The following is a 24,775-nucleotide window of genomic DNA, read 5'->3' on the forward strand; positions in this document are numbered from 1 at the left end:
CGGGAAACCCGGACTGCCACAAACCCGCCGCTGACTTAATTGCAATAAAATAACCCACTGTCGGAAATTCAAGAAAACAACTTACGCCTAATTAAATCACCCTGCACGCCACTAAAGCCAATCTTGCAGGGTCCATAAAGTTCCCTCCCAAAAGTTCCATCATCTCCCATGTACTGGCAGAGAGCATAAATCAACGATATGACTATTTATTTCATATTCGTAATTGTTTTTGAAAAATTAAATAACCTCAATATATTATAGCATCTTGAACACAAATTAGTAATTAATTACTTTCCGGGTTCTAACTTCCTCTTGTTCATAGTACTTGATACATAAATTAGAAATAATTAAATTACAAGAATTACAACAACTACAGAATGCTTACATCGGAACTAGTGCTAGGACCCCAGCTATTCACAATATATATTAATGATTTAGATGAAGGAACTAAATGTAATATCTCCAAATTTGCAGATGACACAAAACTGGGTGGGAGGGTGAATTGTGAGGAGGATGCGAGAGGCTTCAGGGTGATTTGGACAAGTTGAGTGAGTGGGCTAATACATGACAGTTGCAGTATAGTGTGGATAGATGTGAGGTTATCCACTTTGGTAGCAAAAACAGGAAGGCAGATTATTATCTGAACAGCTATAAACTGAGAGAGGGGAATATGCAGCGAGACCTAGATGTTGTCGTACACCAGTCACTGAAGGTAAGCATGCAGGTGCAACAGGCGGTAAAAAAGGCAAATGGTATGTTGGCCTTCATAGCGAGAGGATTCGAGTACAGGAGCAGGGATGTCTTGCTGCAATTATACAGGGCCTTGGTAAGGACACACCTGGAATATTGTGTGCAGTTTTGGTCTCCTTATCTGAGGAAGGATGTTCTTGCTATGGAGGGAGTGCAGCGAAGGTTTACCAGACTGATTCCTGGGATGGCGGGACTGACGTATGAGGAGAGATTGAGTCGGTTAGGATTATATTCGCTGGAGTTCAGAAGAGTGAGCGGGATCTCATAGAAACCTATAAAATTCTAACAGGACTTGACAGGGTAGATGCAGGAAGGATGTTCCCGATGGTGGGGGGAGTCCAGAACCAGGGGTCATAGTCTAAGGATACAGGGTAAACCATTCAAGACTGAGATGAGGAGAAATTTCTTCACACAGAGAGTGGAGAGCCTGTGGAATTCGCTACCACAGAAAGCAGTTGAGGCCAAAACATTGTATGTTTTCAAGAAGGAGTTAGAGTCATAGAGAGATACAGCACTGAAATAGGCCCTTCGGCCCACCGAGTCTGTGCCGACCATCAACTACCCATTTATACTAAATCCTCCATTAATCCCATATTCCCTACCACATCCCCACAATTCTCCTACCACCTACCTACACTAGGGGCAATTTACATTGATCAATTTACCTATCAACCTGCAAGTCTTTGGCTGTAGGAGGAAACCGGAGCACCTGGCGGAAACCCACGCAGTCACAGGGAGAACTTGCAAACTCCACACAGGCAGTACCCAGAACTGAATCCAGGTCACTGGAGCTGTGAGGCTGCGGTGCTAACCACTGCGCCACTGTGCCACCCATTAGATATAGCTCTTGGGTCTAAAGGGATCAAAAGGTTTGGGGCGAAAACAGGAACAGGTTACTGAGTTAGATGATCAGCCATGATCATAATGAATGGCAGAACAGGCTCAAAGGGCCTGCTCCTATTTTCTATGTTTCTATTTTCTATGAATAGGAGAAGGCCATTCAACCGTCAAATCTATTCTGTTGTTCATTGATCTGATGGCTGATCTCCATCATAATTCCATTCTTCTGCCATGGATCCACATCTATTAATACCTTGGTGAGCAAAAATCTATTTCTGATTTAAAATTATTAATTGAACTAGCATCTACTGCTTTTTGTCGGCGAGAATTCCACACTTCTACCACCCTTTGCATGAAGATGTGTTCCTTATCTTCTCTCCTGAATAGCCTGGCTCTGATCTCAAGGTTATGTCCCCTTGTCCTAGACTCTTCAACCAACGAATAAAGCCTCTCTCTATCTACTCTATCAATTCCTTTCAAAGTCCCAGATATCTCAAACAAATCACCCTTTAAACTTCTAAATTCTGGGTAATACAAGTCTAGTTTATGTAATCTCTCCTCGTGATCTAACCTCCCTAAGGTCTGGTATTATTCTGGTGAATCTGCACTGCATTTCTTTCAAGGCCAGCATATCCTTTCTAAGGTGCAATGCCCAGAACTATACTCAGTACTCTAAATGTGGTCCAACCAGGGCTGTATATAGCTGTAGCAAAACTTCCTCCCCTTTATATTCTATCCATCTGGTTATAAAATGTAATATTCCATTAGCCTTTATGATTATTTTTTCTTGTACTCGACTAGTTAATTTTAGTGTACATGTACACTTAAATCTCTTTGGACCTCCACTGTCCCTAAATTTTCACCATTTAAATAATACTTGGATCTATCCTCATTAAGTCCAAAATGGATGACCACACAGTTACCTGCGTAGAAATTCATCTGCCACATTTTTGCCCACTTACTTTATCAGTGTCTCTTTGTAATTTTATGCTCCTGTCTACATCACTTACTGTACGACCAATCTTTTTGTCATCAGCACACTTGGATATATGGCACTCTTTTGTGTTATCTAAATCATTAATAAATACAATTGAGGCACCAGCACAATTCCTTCTGGGACATCATTAGTGTCACAACAGTATTTCTTTTTTAAAGGTGAGAGGTCTGTGTGCCTTTAAGACTGAGAAAAAGCTTTTCTCTGAGAACAGTGAATGCTGATCTGGGTGGGACAATTGCAAGGCAATCTCTTTCCCCAAGCCACTCAGCTGAGAGAAATGACTGTCACATGACTGGTTGCTGGGGAGTTTTTAGTTTCTCTTTTGCAAGAAAAAAAAACAGTCTTGACTGGAACCTGTTTTTGGAAACCAGAGAAAGAAACCTCTCTCTGATAGAAAGTAAAAGACCAATTGTTGCTGGAAACCTAGGGTTTGCAGACCAGAAAAAGAACTCTCCCCGAGTAGAATGCTTGTCTCTTTTGTCAAAAAAAGTATCTTACATTTAAAGTGTGGTGTTGACCTGCCTGAACAGAGGGGAGAAGACTCCTGGAGGAGAAAAGACCCAGAGAAAGAGAAAGGCTCCTTTACTGACAGGAAGCCTTGCATTGTTAAGGGTGGAAAGATTCCTGTTGTCGCCAGTCTCTGAAAACTCTGTCTGAAAAGTGAGTCCTGTTGTCTTTTTTGTATGTTTGAACGATCCTGAAACCTCAGGAAAGTTCCTGCTGTTGGACTACTACTTAGAAATCCAATTAGTCCTGTTGCTGCAACGTTTTGCTGGGAGATCTGTGTAACGCCTGCTGCAGACAAATTACTGTGAACACCTACCCACCAGAGACTGTTCATTAATTTCACCTGGAGACTTTGAGTGGCATCTGACTATTTGACTCTGGGACAGCTCACGGAACTGGAAATAACCCACCATGACTTACAACCCAGTTAATTTATTAATCCTAAGAAATAGCTCTAATTTAAAACATCATTTTAAAACCAGTCAGCCATTGGGCTTTGATCGTACGTGTATGCAAGAGGGTTTGGAAGAATAAGAAGTTATCAAATCTGTTCATACATATAGGTTTATCTCATTATTGTTTAAAATTAGATTATTAATAAATAGTTAATTTTTTGTTGTTTAAAGAAACCTGGTTTGGTGTGCTTTATTCTGAGGAATAAATACTGTGTTTAATTTGACTAATTTTCCAGTAGGTGGGAAACCTTACCAATATGCTGTGACCTGTCGAGTAGTGGCACTGAATTAATAGTGCATCACTCCCGCCTTGTTCGTAACACTAGTCGCTTCCTTCCAATTCGAGTACACATCTGTTTTCCCTATTCTATGCCTTCTACTGCCTAACCAACCTCCAAATCAGGTCAGTAAGCGGGCTTTAATTCCATGAAGCTTTAATTTTAACTAATAAGTTTCCATGCAAGAGACTATCAAATGTTTTCTGGAAGTCCATATACACTACATTCATAGACAGTCCCCTGTCTCCTAATTTTGTTACTTTCTGACCCTCATTATACATGACCCTTTACAAATCTATGTTGGCTCAAATTTCTAAGTTCTCTGCCACTGTATCTTTAATTATAAATTTCAGTAACTTCCCTGCAACAGATGTTAGACTAACAGGTCTATAATTTCAGGTGTCTTTCTCCCACCATTCTAAAATTGTGGAATTACATTAGCAATTTCCCAATCTAAAGGAACAATTCCTGAATTGAGAGTGCTTTGTAAGATTATGGCGAAAACATCTGCAAATTTTTTCACCTAAATCCTTTATAACTCCAGGGTGGAAACCATCAGGTTCAGGAGATTTGTCAGTCTTTAGTGCCATTATTTTTTTTCTAATTGTATTTATGCACCCTAGTTTTGGATTCTCGCACAAATTGAAATATTGTCTCCACATCTGTTCAACCCATTCATAATTTTGAAGACTTCAATCAGGTCACCTCAATATCTTTTCTTTTCTAAAGAAAAATGCCCCAACCTGTTCAGTCTTTCACAGTAACTGCAAACTCTCAGATTTGGTACCATCTTTGTAAATATTTTTGCACTTTTCCCAGTGCTTCTATATTCTTTTTGTATGGAGACCGGGTCTATACAAGTTTAACATAACTTCACTACTTTTGAATTCCATACCCCTAGATATAAATCCTGGTGCTTGCTCGCATCTTAGTTGTTTTGCTGACCTGCAATGTTGCTTTTAATGATTTGTTCACCTGTATCCATAGATCCTAGATTGAATACAAAAGCAAGGAAGTTATGCTGAATTTTTATAAAACTCTGGTTAGGCCCCAACTGGAGTACTGCGTCCTGTTCTGGTCATCACACTTTAGTGAGGATGTGAGGGTCCTTGAAAGAGTGTAGAGGAGACTTACTATAATGATTCCAGGGTGGAGGATTTTACTTACAAGGTTAAGTTGGAAAAGCTGGGTTTGTTCTCCTTCGGACAAAGGACATTAAGGGGAGATTTAATAGAAGTGAACAAGATTATGACAGGCTTAGATAAATTAGATAAGGTTAAACTGTTCCCATTCATTAATGGCACAAGGACTAGAGAAGACAGATTGAAGGTTTTGGGCAGGGAAATACGAGGAAGAACATTTTTATGCAGCGCGGTAATGACCTGGAACTGGCTGCCCGCATGGGTGATGGAATCAGAGACAATCAATTACTTCAAAAGGAAATTGGATGGCCACTTGAAAGAAATAAACTTGCAGGGCTACAGGGATCGAGCGGGGGAATGGGACTGACTGGATAGCTCCTTGGAGAGCCAACATGGACTCAGTGGACCGAATGGCCTCCTTCTGTGCTGTTGCTGTTCTACCTCATTTAGTTCTTTCTTTACTGAGGTGTAGGGGATGTTTCTGTATTTACCTACAAAAGTGCATTAATACACTTTCATCTATATTAAAGTTCATTTTCCACTCGTCTTCTGGTATTATGTTGCATTCTTCCTCAGTGTTAGCTACATCCCTCTGTTTGGTGTCAGATGCAAATTTTAGTATGGAGTTACATGTGCTTAATTCCAAATCATTGATGGAAATTACAAATAACAGTGGTTCCAGCACTGAATAACTATCCTTTAGCCCTACTTTCTGCTTTCTTTTTTTGCTAATATGCTATCAATTCTGCTATTTGTCTCAACTGCACAAGCCATAACCTTTGTCATGAGCCTACTATGTCGTACCTTACTGAACGCCTTTGAAAATTCAAGTATATGATATCTACTATTTATCCTGGTCTACTCTTTAAGTTACCTCACCAAAATAATTCCTTTTACTTAGTTAAGCATGACTTAGCTTATTGGAATCCATTCTGACTTTTTAAATTATACTTATCTTCTTTTAGTTCTGGTAGTTTGTCAATTAATTTCTCCCTTTCTATCCCAACTGTATTAATATTCTTCTTAAGGCCACCCTCTAATGAAGTGTCTATTTCCTAGATTCTTTAGTAAAAACTTATGTAAAATATCAATACTTCTTCCTTTTTCTGTTGTTACCTATGAGTTTATCTTGCTCATCCTTTACTGTAGTTATACCCAAGAATTGTTCTGGCCACGAATACAAAATGTTTTGTTTCTATAACGGTTTTGATCAGTTTGGTGTTGTCTGTCTCAGTTTCATCTGTTAAAGATAGCCTTATCAAAATCTAGAATCTTAGTAACTGTGTTAAGTTTCTCCTTTTCAAACCTAGCATTGAATGTGATCATATGATCACTGTTAGCTAAATATTCTCTTCCTGTTAGATTATTAACTAAGTCTGTTTCCTTACTCATTAGTAAAACTAATAAGGCCTTCCCTCTTGTCAGTTCTAGAACATATTGCTCCAGAAAACTATCTTGAATGAACTCAAAAATTTCACTACCTTTCTGATTTGAACTAATTTGCTCTTTGCAATCTATATGCAAATTAAAGGCTCTCATTAAAACTGCTTTTGCTACAAGCCTCTCTAATCTCTGAAATAATGCATTTTGCCACTTCATTGTAGCTATCAGGCGACCTGTATACAATTCCCATTACAGTTTTAATTCCTCAGTTCTAACAATAGAGTATCCGCTGATCACTTTCCCTTACCTCTACCCTCTCTTACCAATGTTGTAATAGTATCTTTAATAAACAAGGCTAACCCTTCTCCTCTAATAGTTTCCCCATCCTTTCTAAAGCCCTTATAACCTGTAATATTTAACTCCCGATCATGACATGCCTCAGTAATGACCACCATGTCTTACCCTATAAGTTGTATTTGAGCCTCTATTTCACTCAATATAATTTTACTCTGTGCGTCAGTATATAAAACTCTTATTTTGGCAGGAGGCTCTTGCCTGTCCTTCTTCTCTGATGCTGTCTTCATCACATCGTTCAAATTAACAATTCTTATTTGTCACTCCTGCTGGCGCTGCTTTATTTACTTTAGTATTTCATTCACCTGGAGGAAGGTGGCATACTGGTGCCTGTGACCAATTCCCGTTAATGCATATTACTTCATCTGATCCTTCCATCTGGTATCCATTGTGGCAGCGATAACGTATGCTGCGGTTATCATCGGAAATGATAACTGTGTTGTCTCTTTCTGGTGGAGCTGGACACTCTAATTTCGGATCTAGAAAACAAAGCAATATTTTGAAAAAGTCTTTCAAGATAATAAAATTATTTGTATTTACTTTTAACTATTGGAGGTTCCTTAATTTTTCTGCAAGTAACGAAGCAAATTAGGCAGCTATTCCCATCAGAAACTTTGGGCTTGGAAACCCAATGAATTAAAATAATATAATGCAAATCCAAATTCAAATAGAAGAATTACTTTGTACATGGTGGATTATGCTTATGCAACTATCTGGACAGAGAAATGCTTTCTTTCCTGCATAAGAGTTAAATCAGAATGAAGATAAAAGTACACTGAAGATATAAGTATAGCTAAAATATATAAAGCTACCCAAATTCAGATGATTAGATCTGTGTCAATATAATGTGAAAAGAATTGGATTTAAGTGAGTTTCACATTGTATAATTATCATTTAGCCTGGAAAGAAAATATGATTGACCAAACAAAAAAAAGAAATTATGATGTTGGGCATCTTGAAGATGTTGGCCTTGAAATTCTCTCAGGCTTTGTCTATAACTCCTGTAGAACACCATTGGAACTTGCACAGAACAATGTAAATGGCATGATTACTTACCAAGTATTGGAAGTGACAGTTCAAACATCCTCCCAACACTTTCACCTCAAGCTCATTATGAAGTCAGATTTCTAAGCAATTTAGTCTCCTATTAGTTAAAATCTGTACCCTTTTATGTGCTGTGACTGGGATAGTGTACTATACAATTAATGATTACCCATAATTATGGCACTGACCACTGTAGATTATGTAGAAATAATTAAATCTCAGGCTCTAAAACTAATTCAGGAGAGTTTTAAAAAAAAATGATTTTCAACCCAAATACAGAGGGCAACAAACTTGTTGTGATTGACCTAGGAAACAGCCAATTAAGATTAAATCCATAACATATAAAAATAGCTAGGTTTAGTTATATGCTGATGGTGGCAGGGGGACGGTGGTTGATATGGTTGGGGGACTAAACAAGCTTAGGTTTTCAAGCTTTGACTAAAAATAAAATAATCAAACAATCTTTATTTCTGTTAGTAAAGAAACCACAATTGAAGATGCTGCTAATCACTGGTTTTATTTGGTTTGTGAGCAGTTCAGATGAGAGGAATAAAAGAGCATTTATTAATAACTTAAATATCAGATTTGCCTGAAATAAAGCTTTGAGAATTCAATCTCCAGATTGTTTAAGACCTCTTAGAATGAGGGGACATAACTTCATTCCAACTCAAAAATCTACTAATGGACACTGGGTAATTCTGTACACTGCTCAGAATGCACAAATCATAGAATTATATAGCACAGAAGGAGGTCATTCATCCCATCATGCCTGTACCTGTGCTGACTTTCTGCTAGACAATTAATCCAACTCCCTTGCTCTTTCCCCAAAACCCTGTAAATAGTTTCCTTTGAGTATTTACCTAATTCTATTTTGAAAATTACTAGTGCTTGCACCACTATCAGGAAGTGTATTCTAGAATTTAACAACCTGCTGTGTCCACATGTCACCTTAAATCTGCCTCTTCTGGTCACTGACACTTCTGCTGCCGAAAACACTTTCTCTTTATTTATTCTATCAAAACCATTCATGATTTTGAACACCTCTATCAAATCTCCTTTTAACTTCTCTGCCCTAAGAAGAACAATCTCAGTTTCTCCAGCCTGCCCACACAACTGAAGCCCCTCATCCCTAGTATGATTCCAGTAATTCTCTTCTGCACCCTCGACAAAGCCTTGCCCAGAATTAAACATAGTACTCCAGCTGTAGCCTAATCTGTGGTTTATAAAGGTTCAGCATAACTTTTGTACTGTATTCTTCTATTAATAAAGCCAGGAATCCCATATGCTTTTTTAACAGCATTCTCAGCTTGTCCTGTCAGCTTCAAAGATTTGTTTACAGACACCCCCGGATCTCTTTTTAACAACACCCCCTATAAAATTGTACTATTTGTTTCATATTGTCTCTCCTCATTCTTCTTGCCAAAATGAATTACTTCATACTTCTCTGCCTTAAATTTAATCTGTCATTTCTATGTCCTTCTGAAGTCTGTTGCTGTCCTCATTTTTTACTACACTTCCAAGTTTTGCATCATCTGCAAACTTTGAAGTTATGCCGTGTATACCCAAGTCTAGATCATTAATATACACGAAGAAAAATTGTGTTTCTAATATCAAATCCTGGGGAACACCACTTTATATTTCCCTTGGTCTGAAAAACAACAGTTCTTCATGACTCTCTGCCTTCTATCCTGTAGCCAATTTTATATCCATGCTGTCACGCCCCCTTCAATCCCATGGCCTTTAATTTTGCTAACAAGTCTATTATGTAGCACTTTGATAAATGCCTTTTGAAATTCCAAATACACAACATTAACCACACTACCCGCATCAACCCTTCCCATTACTTCATCAAAGATTTGGTTGGAACTCCCCTCAACTGTCCTAAGGAAAAATATCCAGTCAAAGACCAGACTTGTGAGACAGGCTGAGCTCTTGAAATAAAAAGTTAAAGGAGGGCATTAAAAGCAAGAAATGATAATTCAGTAAAGAAGCTGAATCAATGATATTGCTTGATTTTTAAAAAATATATAATTTTTGATATTTGGGCACCAGTGGCAAGACTGGCATTTATTACCCATTCCAAGTTTAAAGTGGTCCTTTGAGTATCCATACTGAGCATGTGGTATAAAGACTTTTGGAGTCAGGAAGTGAGCTATTCACTGCAGAAATCCCGGCTATGACTTGGTCATTGTTTGGCAAGAATGCTAATTGCCAATTATCAGGCAAGCCTGGACTGGAGTCAGACAAAATGAGAGAGAGAGGAGCATGGTGGGAGAGGAGGTTTAAAAAGCGCGGCAAAAGCCCAGATTTGGAGACCGGAGTCAGACAGAACGAGAGAGCGAGAGAGGAGCACGGCGGGAGCGGCGGTTTAAAAAGCGCGGCAAAAGCCCAGATTTGGAGACCGGAGTCAGACAAAGCGAGAGAGAGAGAAGCAGCGAAAAATCGAAAAGAGACTTCAGTGACGTCACAATCAACAGAGAAAGCAGGGAAGAAGCTACCTATTTGGTGAGTATCTGGTAAGTGATCAAGGTCCATTCTAATCCTAACGTTTAAAATAGTAAAGGAACTAGTGGTAAATTCAATAAAATATATAAAAAAAAGGAAAATAAAATAAATAATTCAATTAAATAATTAAGTAGTTAATTAAAACACATTAAGGATGGCAGGACAGACGATGCGTTATGGCTGCAGCATGTGGGTGCTCCTGGATGCCAGTGTGATCCAGGACAAACACATCTGCAGTCAGTGTTTGTGGCTCGAAGAGCTTCAGTTCAGAGTCATTGAACTGGAGTCTGAGCTGCACACACTGCGACACATCAGGGAGGGGGAAAGTTACCTGGACATTTTGTACCAGGAGGTGGTTACACCTCTTAGGATAGGGTCTTCTGATTTGGTCAGTGATCAAGGACAGGAAAGTGTGACTGCAGCTGAGGCAGGTAAGGGGACCCAGAAGGCAGGAGTGCAGGAGCCTCAGCCTTTGTGATTGTCCAACAGGTTTCAGGTTCTTTCAGCTTGTTTGGATGAGAGTGGGGTCTGCAGGGTAGATGAGCAACCTGACCATGGCACCATGGTACAGGAAGCCATTCAAGTGGAGAGAGAAAAAAGGAATGTAGCGGTAGTAGGGGACAGTATAGTGAGGGGGATTGCCACTGTTCTCTGCAGCAAAGTTCAAGAGTCCAGATGGCTGTGTTGCCTGCCCAGTGCTAGGGTTTGGGACATCTGCTTAGGGCTGGAGAGGAACTTACCATGACATAGGCAGGACAAGGAAAGAGGTTCTGCATAGTCAGTATGAGGAACTAGGCGCCAAATTAAGAAGCAGAACCTCAAAGGTAATAATCTCTGGATTGGCATAGGACAAATAAGATTGGAGAAATTAATGCATGGCTCAAAGACTGGTGTGGTAGAAGTGTGTTCCGGTTCATGGAGCACTGGCACCAGTACTGGGGAAAGTACCATTGGGATGCTCTACACCTGTACCATGCTGATGCCGGTGTTCTAATGAGCCATAACGAGGGAAGTAGAGAGGGTTTTAAACTGAATAGAGGGGGCAAGGGAACAAATTTGCGAGGATATGCTAAATCTAGGTAGCCTAGATGAGGAGACAAGGCAAGGCAAGAGAGAAAGGTATTAATATGGGAAATGATAAACAGATTGTGACAGGAAGGGACAGAGCGTACAAATCTAAGAGTAAATCAACAGATAAGGCAAGAGGTTACAAAAATAATAAAAGGTCATGGCTAAAGACTCTGTATCTGAATACACGTAGCTTTCAAAACAAAACAGATGAACTGAGAGCGCAAATAGAAATAAATAAGTACGATCTGATAGCCATTACAGAGACATGGCTGCAGGACGACATAGATGGGACCTGAATATTGAAGGGTACATGACATTTAGGAAGGATAGGAAGGTAGGAAAAGGTGGAGGGGTAGCTCTGTTAATTAATGATTGTATTAGCGCAATAGAGAGGGATGACCTAAGTTCAGGAGACCAGGATGTAGAAGCAGTTTGTGTAGAAATGAGAAATCATAAAGGCAAGAAGTCACTTGTGGGAGTGGTGTTTAGGCCATATAACATTAACCACATCGTAAGACGGGGTATAAAGGAAGAAATAATGGCAGCTTGTCAGAAAGGTACAGCGATAATTATGGGGAATTTTAACCTACATATAGACTGGAAAAATCAGATGGGCAGAAGTAGCCTAGATGAGGAGTATATACAATGTTTTCGGGATATTTTCTTAGAACAATACATTCTGGAGTCAACCAGAAAGCAGGCTACACTAGACCTGGTATTGTGCAACAAGATAGGATTAATTAATGACCTCATAGTTAAGGCACCCCGAGGGAGCAGCGATCATAATATGATTGAATTTTACATTCAGTTTGAGGGAGAGAAGAGTGGGTCCAAGACTAGTATTTTAAACTTAAATAAGGGCAATTATGAGGGCATGAAAGCAGAGCAAGCAGAGCTAGCTAAAGTGAACCGGCAAATCAGGTTAAGGAATAGGTCAATAGAGATGCAGTGGCAGACATTTAAGGGGATATTTCAGAATACACAGGATAGATACATTTCAACGAGAAAGAAAAATTCCAAGGGTGGTACCCACCATCCGTGTTTAACTAAAACAGTTAAAGATAGTATCAAACTTCAAGAAGAAGCCTATAATTGCGCAAAGATGGGAGGCAGGTCAGAATATTGGACAGAATGTAAAAAACAGCAAAGAATGATTAAAAGATTGATAAGGAAGGTAAAATTAGAGTATTAGAGAAAGCTAGGTAGAAATATAAAGACAGATAGTAAGAGTCTCTAGATATTTAAAAAAGAAGAGTTAACAAAGTGAGCGTGGTCCTATAAAAGTGAGTCAGGGGAATTAATAATGGATAATAAGGAGATGGCAGATGAATTGAACAGATATTTTGCATCGGTCTTCACTATTGAGGATACAAGTGACATCCCAGCATTAGTTGTAAGTCAGGAAGTGGAAGGGAGGGAGAAACTCAAGAAAATTACAATCACCAAGGAAGTGGTACTGAGCAATTTGTTGGAGCTGCGGGCTGACAAATCCCCGGATCCTGATGGACTTCATCCTAGCCTATTAAAAGTGGCTAGTGAAATAGTTGATGCATTAATTTTAATTTTCCAAAATTCCCTAGATTTGGGGAAGGTTCCATTAAATTGGAAAATAGCAAATGTATTATTCAAAAAGGGAGGAAGACAGAAAGCAGGAAACTACAGTCCAGTTAACTTAACATCTGTCTTAGGGAAAATGTTAGAAGCTATTATTAAAGATACTATAGCAGGGCACTTAGAACAATTCAAGGTAATCAGGCAAAGTCAACATGGTTTTGTGAAAAGGAAATCATGTTTAACCAATTTATTTGAGTTCTTTGAGGGAGTTACATGTGTGGTGGATAAAGGGGAACCGGTGGATGTACTGTACATAGATTTCCAGAAGGCATTTGATAAGGTGCCACATCAAAGGATATTGCAGAAAATAAAAGCTCATGGTGTAGGGGGTAACATATTGGCATGGATAGAAGATTGGTTAGCTAACAGGAAATAGAGAGTAAAGTCATAGAATTATACAGCACCGAAACAGGCCCTTTGGCCCATCGTGTCCGTGCTGGCCATCAAGCACCTATCTATTCTAATCCCATTTTCCAGCACTTGGCCCGTAGCCTTGTATGCTATGGTGTTTCAAGTGCTCATCTAAATACTTCTTAAATGTTGTGAGGGTTCCTGCCTCTACCACCCCTTCAGGCAGTGTGTTCCAGATTCCAACCACCCTCTGGGTGAAATTTTATTTCCTCAAATCCCCCTGCCCCTTACCTTGAATCTATGCCCCCTGGCTATTGACACCTCCTATCTACCCTATCTATGCCCCTCATAATTTTGTATACCTCAATCAGGTCTCCCCTCAGCCTTCTCTGCTCTAAGGAAAACAACCCTAGCCTATTCAGTCTCTCTTCATAGCTGAAATGCTCCAGTCCAGGCAACATCCTGGAGAATCTCCTCTGTACCATCTCCAGTGCAATCATATCCTTCCTATTGTGTGGCGACCAGAAGTGTACACTGTACACCAAGGTCCCTCTGACCCTCTGTACCTCCAAGGGTCTTACCATCCATTGTATATTCCCTTGCCTTGTTAGTCCTCCCAAGATGCATCAACTCACACGTCTCAGGATTAAATTCCATTTGCCATTGCTTTGCCCATCTTACCAGCCCATCCTGTAATCTAAGGGTTTCCTCCTCACTATTTACGACACCACCAATTTTCATGTCACCTGTGAACATACTGACCATACCTCCTATATTCATGTCTAAATTATTAATGTACACCACAAACAGCAAGGGTTCCAGCACCAATCCCTGCGGTACACCACTGGTCACAAGCTTCCAATCGCAGAAGCAACCCTCGACCATCACCCTCTTCCTCCTGCCGCAAAGCCAATTTTGGATTCAATTTGCCAAATTGCCCTGGATTCCATGGGCTCTTACCCTCTTGACCAATCTCCCATGTGGGACCTTATCAAAAGCCTTACAAAAGTCCATGCAGACTACATCAACAGCTTTACCCTCATCTACACACCTAGTCACCTCCTTGAAAAATTCAATCAAATTTGTTAGACATAATCATAAATGGATAATTTTCTGGTTGGCAAGATGTAACGAGTGATGTGCTACAGGGATCTGTGCTGGGCCTCAACTTTTGACAATTTATATGAACGACTTAGATGAAGGAACCATAGGTATGGTTGCTAAATTGGCTGATGACACAAAGATAGGTAGGAAAGTAACTTGTGAAGAGGACATAAGGGATATAGATAGGTTAAGTGAGTGGGCAAAGACCTGGCAAATGGAGTATAATGTGAGAAAGTGTGAAATTGGCCACGTTGGCAGGAAGAATAAAAACGAAGCATATTATCTAAATAGTGAGAGATTGCAGAGCTCTGAGATGCAAAGGGATCTGGGTGTCGTCGTGCATGAATCGCAAAAGGTTAGTATGCAGGTACAGCACCTAATTAGGAATGCTAATAGAATGTTATTGTTTATCGTGAGGGGAATTGAATACGAAAGTAGGGAGGTTATGCTTCAGCTATACAAGGCATTGGTGAGACTAAATCTGGAGTACTGTGTACAGTCCTGGTCTCCTTATTTAAGGAAAGATGTAAATGAGTTGGAGGCAGTACAGAGAAGGTTTACTAGACTAATACCTGGAATGGGCGGGCTGTCTTATGAGGAAAGTTTGGACAGGCTAGGCTTGTATCCACTGGAATTTAGAAGAGTAAGAGGCGACTTGATTGAAACATATAAGATCCTGAGGGGTCTTGACAGGGTGGATGTGGAAAGGATGTTTCCCCTTGTGGGAGAATCTAGAACTAGGGGTCACTGTTTAAAAATGAGGGGTCGCCCATTTAAGACAGAGTTGAGGAGAAATTTTTTCTCTCAGAGGGTCGTGAGTCTTTGGAATTCTGTTCCTCAAAAGGCAGTGGAAGCAGAGTCTTTGAATATCTTTAAGGCAGAAGTAGATTCTTGATAAGCAAGGGGGTGAAAGGTTATGGGGGTAGGTGGAAATGTGGAGTAATCAGTTCAGCAATGAGCTTATTGAATGGCAGAGCAGGCTCAAAGGGCCGAGTGGCCTACTCCTGCTCCTAATTCATATGTCCGTATGTTTGTTTAAGCCTTGCTGCAAGTGGGCATGGACTGTTTTGTTATCTGAGGAATTGTCAATGGAACTGACCACTGTGTGATCATCAGCATGTGGTGAACATCCCTTCTTCTGACCCTATGAAAATAGTAATGAAGCAGCTGAAGATGGTTGGGCCTAGGAGGTTAATCTGAGTAATATTGAGTTGATTGGCCTCCAATGACCACAACTATCTTCCTTTTGTGCCAGGAATGACTCCAACCAGTTGAGAGTTTCCCCCGATCACCACTGACCTCACTTTTACGAAGGTACCACACTTGGTCAAATCCTCCTTTGATGTCAAGGGCTATCACTTACTTCACCTTTGGAATTCAGCTCTTACTAACATGTTGGGATTAAGGTTGCAACGAAACCTGGATTTGAATGGTCCTGGGAGAACCCAAACTGAGCATCAGTGAGCAGGTTATTGATGAGTAAATGCCACTATTGAGGACTCCTTCCATCACTGTGTGAATAATTGCATGTAGGCTGATGAAGTAGTAGTTAGCCAGGTTGGATTATTACAGATTTTTCTAGACAGGACATATCTGGACAATTTTCCACTGTCAGGTAGGTGTAGTAGCTGCATTGGAACAGTGTGGCTAAGAGTGCTGCTTGTTCTGGAGCACTGGTATTACATCTTGCGATGTTGTCAGTCCAATGGATTCAGTCATTTCTTGAAGTCTAATGGGGTGAATGGAATTGGCTGAAACCTGGCATCTGTGATAGTTTGAACCTCAGGAGGAAGCAGAGAAGAATCATCCCCTTAGCACTTCAACCTGAAGATGGTTACAAATGCTTCTGTCTTGTTTTTTGCACTCAAGTGCTGGGTTCTGCCACCATTGAGATGTTTATGGATCCTCTACTTTCCATTAGTTGCATAATTATCCACTAATAATTGAGACTCAACATGGCAGGACTATAGAGATTTGACTTAATCTGTTGGTTACAGGATCACTTAGCTCTGTTGTTGGAATTCTGCTTCTGCTGTTTAGCATGCAAGTAGTCCCCTCAAAGGCGGAGCTCCAAGTGTGTTGGCACTAATCAGAGGCGGCTTCGGTGGAAGCACAGTCGCACACCCAACGACCTTCTATATGGTGAGGTAGCCTCAGCCAGATGACCAGTGGGGCGCCCAAAGCTCCACTTCAAGTATGCTTGCAAGCATGACATGAAGGCCCTTAATATCAATTATCGCACCTGGGAGTCACTAGCTTGCGAAAGAAGGAAATGGCGACACATCCTGTAGACTAGTGTGCACTACCATGAAGACCACTTGCAACAGCATGTTGGCAACAGGCACCAACATCAAAAACAACAATTCACAGTGTCACTTGGCAGCTTCACCTGTAGCATTTGTGGCAGAACCTGCCTCACGAGGATTGGCCTTCACAGCCATCAGCAAAGGTGCACCAAGAGAAGACATGACACCTAAATGAATTGTTAGCTGCAAGTCCATCATTTTTTGTAGTTGGAAGGATACCAACCATCCCTGTATTGCAGCATCACCAGGTTGGCACCTTATTTTCAGGTACAGATGGTGCTGCTCCCATTATGCTTTTCTGCACTCTACATTGAACCAAGTTTGGTTATCTGCCTTGATGTTTTTGGAGAAGTGAGGGATATGCCAGACCATGGGGTTAGAGATTGTAGTGGAATACAATTTTGCAGCTGCTGTTGGCCCACATCACCTCCTGAATGTCCAGTTTTGAACTGCTAGATATGTTCTGAATCTATCCAATTTAGCACAGTAGTAGTATCACATGATGCAATGCAGGGTATCTTCTTTGTGACGACAGAACTTGGTCTCCCTGAGGATGGTATGCAGGTCAATCCTACTAATTCCATCAAGAACATATGTATCTCCAATAGGTAGATTGATGAGGACATAGTCAAGTAGGCTATTACTTCATGTTGGTTCTCTTAACATTTGCTGTAAGCCCAGCCTCAATCAGCAGTCATGCTACCGAGCCATTCTTGATAATGGAGATTGAAGTCCATCACCGAGAGTACAGTCTGTGGCCTTACTACCTTTGATGCATATTTCAAGTGTTCAATATGGAGGAATATTGATTCATGAGCTAAGGGAAGTGGATAGGTGGGATCCAGCAGGAGGTTTCCTTCCCATGTTTGACCTAAAGCCATGAGCCTTCATGGGGCCAGAAGCCACCATTGAGGATACTGTGGACAGTAAGTGGTGCAGTAACATTTTTTGCAACCACACCATTCTGGCCAGACAGAGGTTATGATATTTGGGCTGGTGATTTTCAAGCTCATGTTCTGTGACCAGCAGAGAAAGCGTGTGGGATATATTACGGGGGAGGGTCTAGTTTGGTAGGGTGAGGGGGGGATGTGAGGTCTATTCGCAACACAATAGGCAAGTGTTAACCGGGAAATTTCCATTGAAAATGGCGACAAAGCATTTAACATATTAAAAATGTCAACATTAAAGCGTTACTGAAGAGCCAGGATGCAGGAAGTAACACGGAACTGTGGGCACTTGCAAGGCTTTAATAATATACTGCTAGATTGTATGGATGGTAGCAATTGTAGATTATAACCCTGATATTGGGTGTTTTCTGTATGTTTTAAAAAAAAATTCAACTGTATTTGTTACTCTCTTATTAACTGTCCCCATAAGCAGACAAGGCCTCTTAAGACAATAGGCATATGCCTTAAGCAATTATTTGAATCCTACATTTTGTAAACAAGTACACCAGATACATCTTATAAAGGGGCTGTTCAAAAGCGATTGGTATTTAAAGAATAAAAACCTGTGCTTACCAATGCAAATAGGTGCCTCGGACCAACCTTTGGAACCACAATACACCCGTCGTTTCCCATGAAGCTCATAGCCATCATCACACGAGTATGTCAACAGGTCCCGTTCACGATATCTCTCTTGATCAGGATGAAATCTCCCATTTCTTAATGCTGATGGTTTGTCACATCCACGCTCTTGTAAAGTAAATGTTTGGATCAAGCTCGGATATTAGTAAATTATATTAGTTTTACACAGAGTACAACTAAAACTTAATAGCTAATTATGGCCATACCAAATTGTAGTGTGTACCTCCACGTCCCTTTATATTTCCATTGAATAGTTGTTCATGTCCCATCTTCTGCCAGGTCATCACCTACCTGTGTCTGCTCTCACATACTGCTTCCTTCTGTTTTCAACTAAACAACTTGCAGGTGTGCAGCACGACAATATTAGCTAAGGTTTACAGATTTCAGTTCATTAACAGCCTTTGGAGGGGATTCAGCAGCATTATAGCAGATGCAACCTGATTGGCTCATCAGTTGGGCATGTGTTATGATGACTCTGATTTCACTTCAGCACTTCATTGGCTGTGAAGTGCTTTGTGATGTCCTGACATCATAAAAGGTACGATATGAATGCAAGTTCTTCCTCTCCTCACAAAAACTGTACTGCTCAAAATAGCGCACTCTTGAAAGTACAAAATATATGTACCGTTAACACATTTTCCATGTGTTCTGAGAAATGTGTTATTGTCAGGAGTGTTAGCCTAAGACCAAACTACCAAGGAATAGGGCTAACTTTTCCATCTCTTTATAATCAATCTGTCGCAATGTAGATCTTTCATGAATGTTGAACTAATTGGAGTATTTCAAGAAATTGAGCTTCTCAGTTGTGAAATAGAGATATGGGGCTGAATTTTATGAGCCCTCTAGGGATGGGCAGGGTAGCGGGAGGGCCCATAAAATTGTGAGGGAAGGTGTCCAAGGATGTCCTTCGCCTTACCATGCCATTCAATTTAGTCTAGGGCGGGAAAGGCTGAGGACAGCCTTCCCACCTAAAGGCCAATTGAGGCCCTTAAATGGCCAATTAATGGCCACTTAAGGGCACCTTCCCACCGCTGCTGGCATTTAACCGGCGGTGGGATGGCCCTCTGCCAGGTGAGGGCTGGGGGGACCCTCCTCCAACAGAAATCTGTGTTCCATGAAGGGCCTCTGGTGACACCTGTGCCACCACCCACCCCACTGCCCTCAACTACCTCACCGGGCCTGCCCCAGTTACCTGCAGTCCGGGGCTCCATGGCTGCTCCTGGTCTGGTGACTGTTGCAGTTCCAGCAGGAGCCACCACTCCTGGTGGTGCTGCTGGGACTGCTGAGCTGTCAGTTCTCTGATTGACTGGCAACTCTTGAAGGTGGATCCCAAACCTTGCAGGGACGGGGATCTCAACGCTGGGATGTCCGAGTGCTGTAAAATGCAGCTGGGGGTCCCCCAAACAGGCGAGGTGGGGTTCCCCTTGTCTTTTTGGCCAGGTGTCGGAATCCCCACTAGTTGTTTAAAATTCAGCCCATGGGTTTGGGTCAAATGCACCAATGCATGAGACTAACCTTGATAGTTTACAACATCAATTGAAACAGTTGGATAAGCTACATTGAACAAATAATTACTTCTCCTTCCTGTTTTCTTATGTTCTCTCAGTCTGTTGACATTGGCGATGACATTATATTCTTTGGGTCTTTAGAATAACACAATCATTCCCATTTATTTATTTTTTATTCGTTTCTGGGATGTGGACGTCGCTGGCTAGACCAGCATTTATTGCCTGCCCTTGAGAAGGTGGTGGTGAGCTGCCTTCTTGAACTGCTGCAGTCCATGTGGGGTAGGTACACCTACAGTGCTGTTAGGAAGGGAGTTCAAGGATTTTGACCCAGCAACAGTGAAGGAACAGCGATATAGTTCCAAGTAAGGATGGTGTATGGCTTGGAGGGAAACTTGCAGGTGGTGGTGTTCCTAAGCATTTACTGCCCTTGTCCTTCTAGTTGGTAGAGGTCACGGGTTTGGGAGGTGCTGTCTAAGGAGCCTTGGTGAGTTGCTGAAGTGCATCATGCAGATGGTACACACTGTGCATCTGTGGTGGAGGGAGTGAATGTTTGTAGATGGGGTGCCATTCAAGTGAGCTGCTTTGTCCTGGATGGTGTCAAGCTTTTGAGTGCTGTTGGAGCTGCATCCATCCAGGCAAGTGGAGAGTATTCCATCACACTCCTGACTTGTGCCTTGTAGATGATGGACAGGCTTTGGGGAGTCAGGAAGTGAGTTACTCGCCACAGGATTCCTAGCCTCTGATTTGCTCTTGTAGCCACGGTATTTATATGGCTAATCCAGTTCAGTTTTCGGTCAATGGTAACCCCCCAGGATGTTGAAAGTGGGGGATTCAGCGATGGTAATGCCATTGAATGTCAAGGGGAGATGGTTAGATTCTCTCTTGTTGGAGATGGTCATTGCCTGGCACTTGTGCGGCGCGAATGTTACTTGCCACTTATCAGCCCAAGCCTGGATATTGTCCAGGTCTTGCTGCATTTCTACACGGACTGCTTCAGTATTTGAGGAGTCGTGAATGGGGCTGAACATTGTGTAATTATCGGCGAACATCCCCACTTCTGACCTTATAACTGAAGGAAGGTCATTGATGAAGCAGCTGAAGATGGTTGGGCCGAGGACACAACCCTGAGGAACCCCTGCAGTGATGTCCTGGAGCTCAGATGATTGACCTCCAACAACCACAACCATCTTCCTTTGCGTTATGTACAACTCCAACAAGCGGAGAGTCTTCCCCCTAATTCCCATTGACTCCAGTTTTGTTAGGGCTCCTTGATGTCATACCCGGTCTAATACTGCCTTGATGTCAAGGGCAGTCACTCTCACCTCACCTCTTGAGTTCAGCTCTTTTGTCCATGTTTGAACCAAGGCTATAATGAGGTCCGGAGCTGAGTGGACCTGGCGGAACCCAAACTGAGCATCATTGAGCAGGTTATTGCTAAGCAAGTACTGCTTGATAGTCCTGTTGACAACACTTTCCTAATGATTGAGAGGAGACTGATGGGGTGGTAATTAGTCGGGTTGGACTCGTCCTACATTTTGTGTACAGGACATACCTGGGCAATTTTCCACATTGCAGGATAGATGCCAATGTTGTAGCTGTACTGGAACCGCTTGGCTAGGGGCATGGCAAGTTCTGGAGCACAGGATTTCAGTAGTATTGCCGGAATATTGTCAGGGCCCATCGCCTTTGCAGTATCCAGTGCCTTCAGTTGTTTCTTGATATCACGTGGAGTGAATCGAATTGGCTGAAGACAGGCACCTGTGATGCTGGGGACTTCAGGAGGAGGCCGAGATGGATCATCAACTTGCCAGTTCTGGCTGAAGATTGTTGCAAATACATCAGCCTTATCTTTTGCTATGATCTGCAAGGATCCCGCATCATTGAGAATGGGGATATTTGTGGAGGCCCCTCCCCCAGTTATTTGTTTAATTGTCCACCACCATTCACGACTGGATGTGGCAGGACGGCAGAGCTTAGATCTGATCCGTTGGTTGTGGGATTGCTTAGCTCTGTCTATCACATGCTGCTTGGCATGCAAGTAGTCCTGGGTTGTAGCTTCACCAGGTTGACACTTCATTTTGTGGTATGCCTGTTGCACTCTGAATTGAACCAAAATTGAACCAAAGAGATACAGACCCTTAGAAAATAGGCGACATGTTTAGATAGAGGATCTGGATCGGCGCAGGCTTGGAGGGCCGAAGGGCCTGTTCCTGTGCTGTAATTTTCTTTTTCTTTGTTCTTTGGTCTCCTGGCTTGATGGTAATCGTACAATGGGGGATATGCTGGGCCATGAGTTTGCAAATTGTAGTTGAGTACAATTCTGCTGCTGCTGGCCTACAGCGCCTTATGAATGCCCAGTTTAACATTGCTAAATCTGTTTCAAATCTATCCCATTTAGCACAGTGGCCATGCAAACAACACGATGGAGGGTATTCTCAATGTGAAGACAGGACTTTGTCTCCACAAGGACTGTGCGGTAGTCACTCCTACCAATACCATCATGGACAGATTCATCTGCAATAGGCAGATTGCTGAGAACAAGGTCAAGTATATTTTTCCCTCACCACCTGCCGCAGACCCAATCTGGCAGCTCTGTCCTTTAGGACTTGGCCATCTTGGTCAGTAGAGGTGCTACCAAGCCACTCGGTGATGAACATTGAAGTCTCCCACCCAGAGTAATTCTGCACCCTTGCCGCCATCAGTGCTTCCTCCAAGTGATGTTTAACATAGAGAAGCACTGATTCACCAGCTTGGTGGGTGGGGTGGGGTGGGGGCGGCAGTAGGTGGTAATCAGCAGGTTTCCTTGCCCTGATGCATGAGACTTTATGGGGTCTGGAGTCAATGTTGAGGAGTCCCAGGGCAACTCCCTCCTGACTGTATACCACTGTGCTGCCACCTCTGCTGGTTCTGTCCTACCAGTGGGACAGGACATACCCTGGGATAGTGGTGTCTGGGATATTGGCTATAAGGTATGGTTTGGTGAGTATGACTATATCAGGCTGTTGCATGTCTAGTCTGTGGGACAGCTCTCCCAACTTTGGCACAAGCCCCCCAATCATTCCTCAGGAGAACTTTGCAGGGTTGTGTTTGTCATTGCCTAGGTTAATACCAAGCAGTCCTTATTGATTTCATAGCAGTTACATATAACTGAGTGGCTTGCTAGGCTATTTCAGAGGACAGTTAAGAGTCAACCACATTGCTGTGGATCTGGAGTCATATGTAGGCCAGACCAGATAAGGACAACAGATTTCCTTCCCTAACAGGTATTGTTATCATTAGACTCACTTTTTAATTTCAGATTTTTATTAATTGAATTTAAATTCTACTCCCTGCTATGGTTGGATTTGAACCCATGTTCCCAGAACAATATCTTGGAAGTTTGAGGTTACTAGCTCAGTGACAATACCACTATGCCACCACTTTCCTATGACAAAATGCTACTTTTTAATGTGTGCCAATTTATGAAGAGCATGGAAAAGTAGTGGCACTATCCGTATTTTAGAAACTTTTACAAAACCATCAAAACCTTATACTTGTACAATGCCTTTATTACAGCAAAATAAAAACTAAATTTTTATCAATGTGCATATTGAGATGAACTGTAATTGCTGACCTCCTGATTTGTTTTCTAAACCATGAAAACAAATTTCCCCCCCCAAAAAGTTGCAAAATTGAAAGAGAATATCTTAAAGTTGTTTAAGTTGTTCACAAATCTCAGCATGCTTTTTCTTAGCATTTTCAGCTCTCTAGTGAACGTATGAACAAAGATTGTTTGGAAACTAGACAATGATAAACACCCAGAGAAAGAGTTGGCCCATACCAAGATAAGAGCAACTGTTGAGATGTCACATACCACAGTAAGACAGTGTAAGGCAGTCAAAATTAAACAAAGCTTGTTGAACAGAGATAAAGACTGAAGGATTAGAAGTGGTGTGAGCACATAAATATATGGCTCCAAAAACACGCACCCATGCCTTTGTATGTAGACACAGCTCAATGTAGGTGAATGGGACATTTTCTGTTACTGTTCAGTGTCCTTGGGGTGGTCAGGGGCCATGCAGCCATGCGAATGGCCTGGAGGGCCGGAATTGGTCATTCCAGGCCTGGGAACCAGACTGTGTTGCTCTCTTAGGGGTTGGAATGCTCTCAAGCCTAATCAAAGATCCGCAGGCAGCCTAGTGAGCCGAAATGGATCACTTCAGTCCTCGGAAGCAGGTAGTATTATTTGCATATTATCTTGTCATTTAATATAAGATTGTAAAACAGTTATATAAAACCTAATACTGTTATTAGTCAATGTAAAATAAAGCTTCTTGTTTGAAATTCACTCAGGCTGGAATCGTGAGCAGAGTTATTGCTGCTGGAATAACAACCCTCTTTTGTGACAGTTAACATGGGGAAATCTGCTAACACTTGTCAAATACACATTTCTGTTATCGTTTTCATTTGATTCTAGTAATGATTAAAATAGATTACCAACGCAGAATGGATAAGAGCCCTTGATAAACCATTCACCATCGGTGCATTGTATTTCGTTAGCTCCTTGTAATACAAACTGACGATTGCATCCATAACGCACTTTTACACCATCTGGGTATGAAGAACTTGGATTTTCAAAATAACCATTGAGAATTTGTGGTGGTGATTGGCATGGACCTGTTGAAACAGTAATTGATTTAATTTCCATCAGACAGATATACGAACACATCTTTGGCTATTCATATTTAGCTGGAAATTGTTTAGTAGTGATCAGCTAAATACTGGATAGTAGTTGATTCTACATTTAAATGAACTTCAATATGACTATTTTCTTTCAAAATATACTTACCAAAAATACACTGGACCTCTTGATATTTGAAAATTTTCAGTAACCCGATCACAAATTTTATCTAATATTAGTACCTGAATAAATTTATGCTTTAATGTGGCAATAGCTCAAGAAATAAGATAATGGTCTAAAGTATATAAAATCTTTGGCAA

General features: G+C 41.4%; 1 protein-coding gene across 2 annotated transcripts in view; it reads right to left on the reverse strand.

Annotated features, from left to right (window-relative positions):
* Positions 1-24,775, reverse strand: part of LOC137373011 (complement factor H-like) — a 621,771-nt gene that overhangs the window by 502,816 nt on the left and 94,180 nt on the right. For both annotated transcript variants that reach the window (XM_068037709.1, XM_068037708.1), the window contains exons 9-11: positions 24,272-24,451; positions 18,222-18,395; positions 7,012-7,185 (exon numbers count right to left, since the gene is read on the reverse strand). In XM_068037709.1, the coding sequence (XP_067893810.1) occupies positions 7,012-7,185; positions 18,222-18,395; positions 24,272-24,451 (528 nt within the window). The remainder of the gene's footprint in view (positions 1-7,011; positions 7,186-18,221; positions 18,396-24,271; positions 24,452-24,775) is intronic.

Source organism: Heterodontus francisci, chromosome 8 (assembly GCF_036365525.1).
Source record: "Heterodontus francisci isolate sHetFra1 chromosome 8, sHetFra1.hap1, whole genome shotgun sequence".
NCBI lineage: Eukaryota > Metazoa > Chordata > Chondrichthyes > Heterodontiformes > Heterodontidae > Heterodontus > Heterodontus francisci.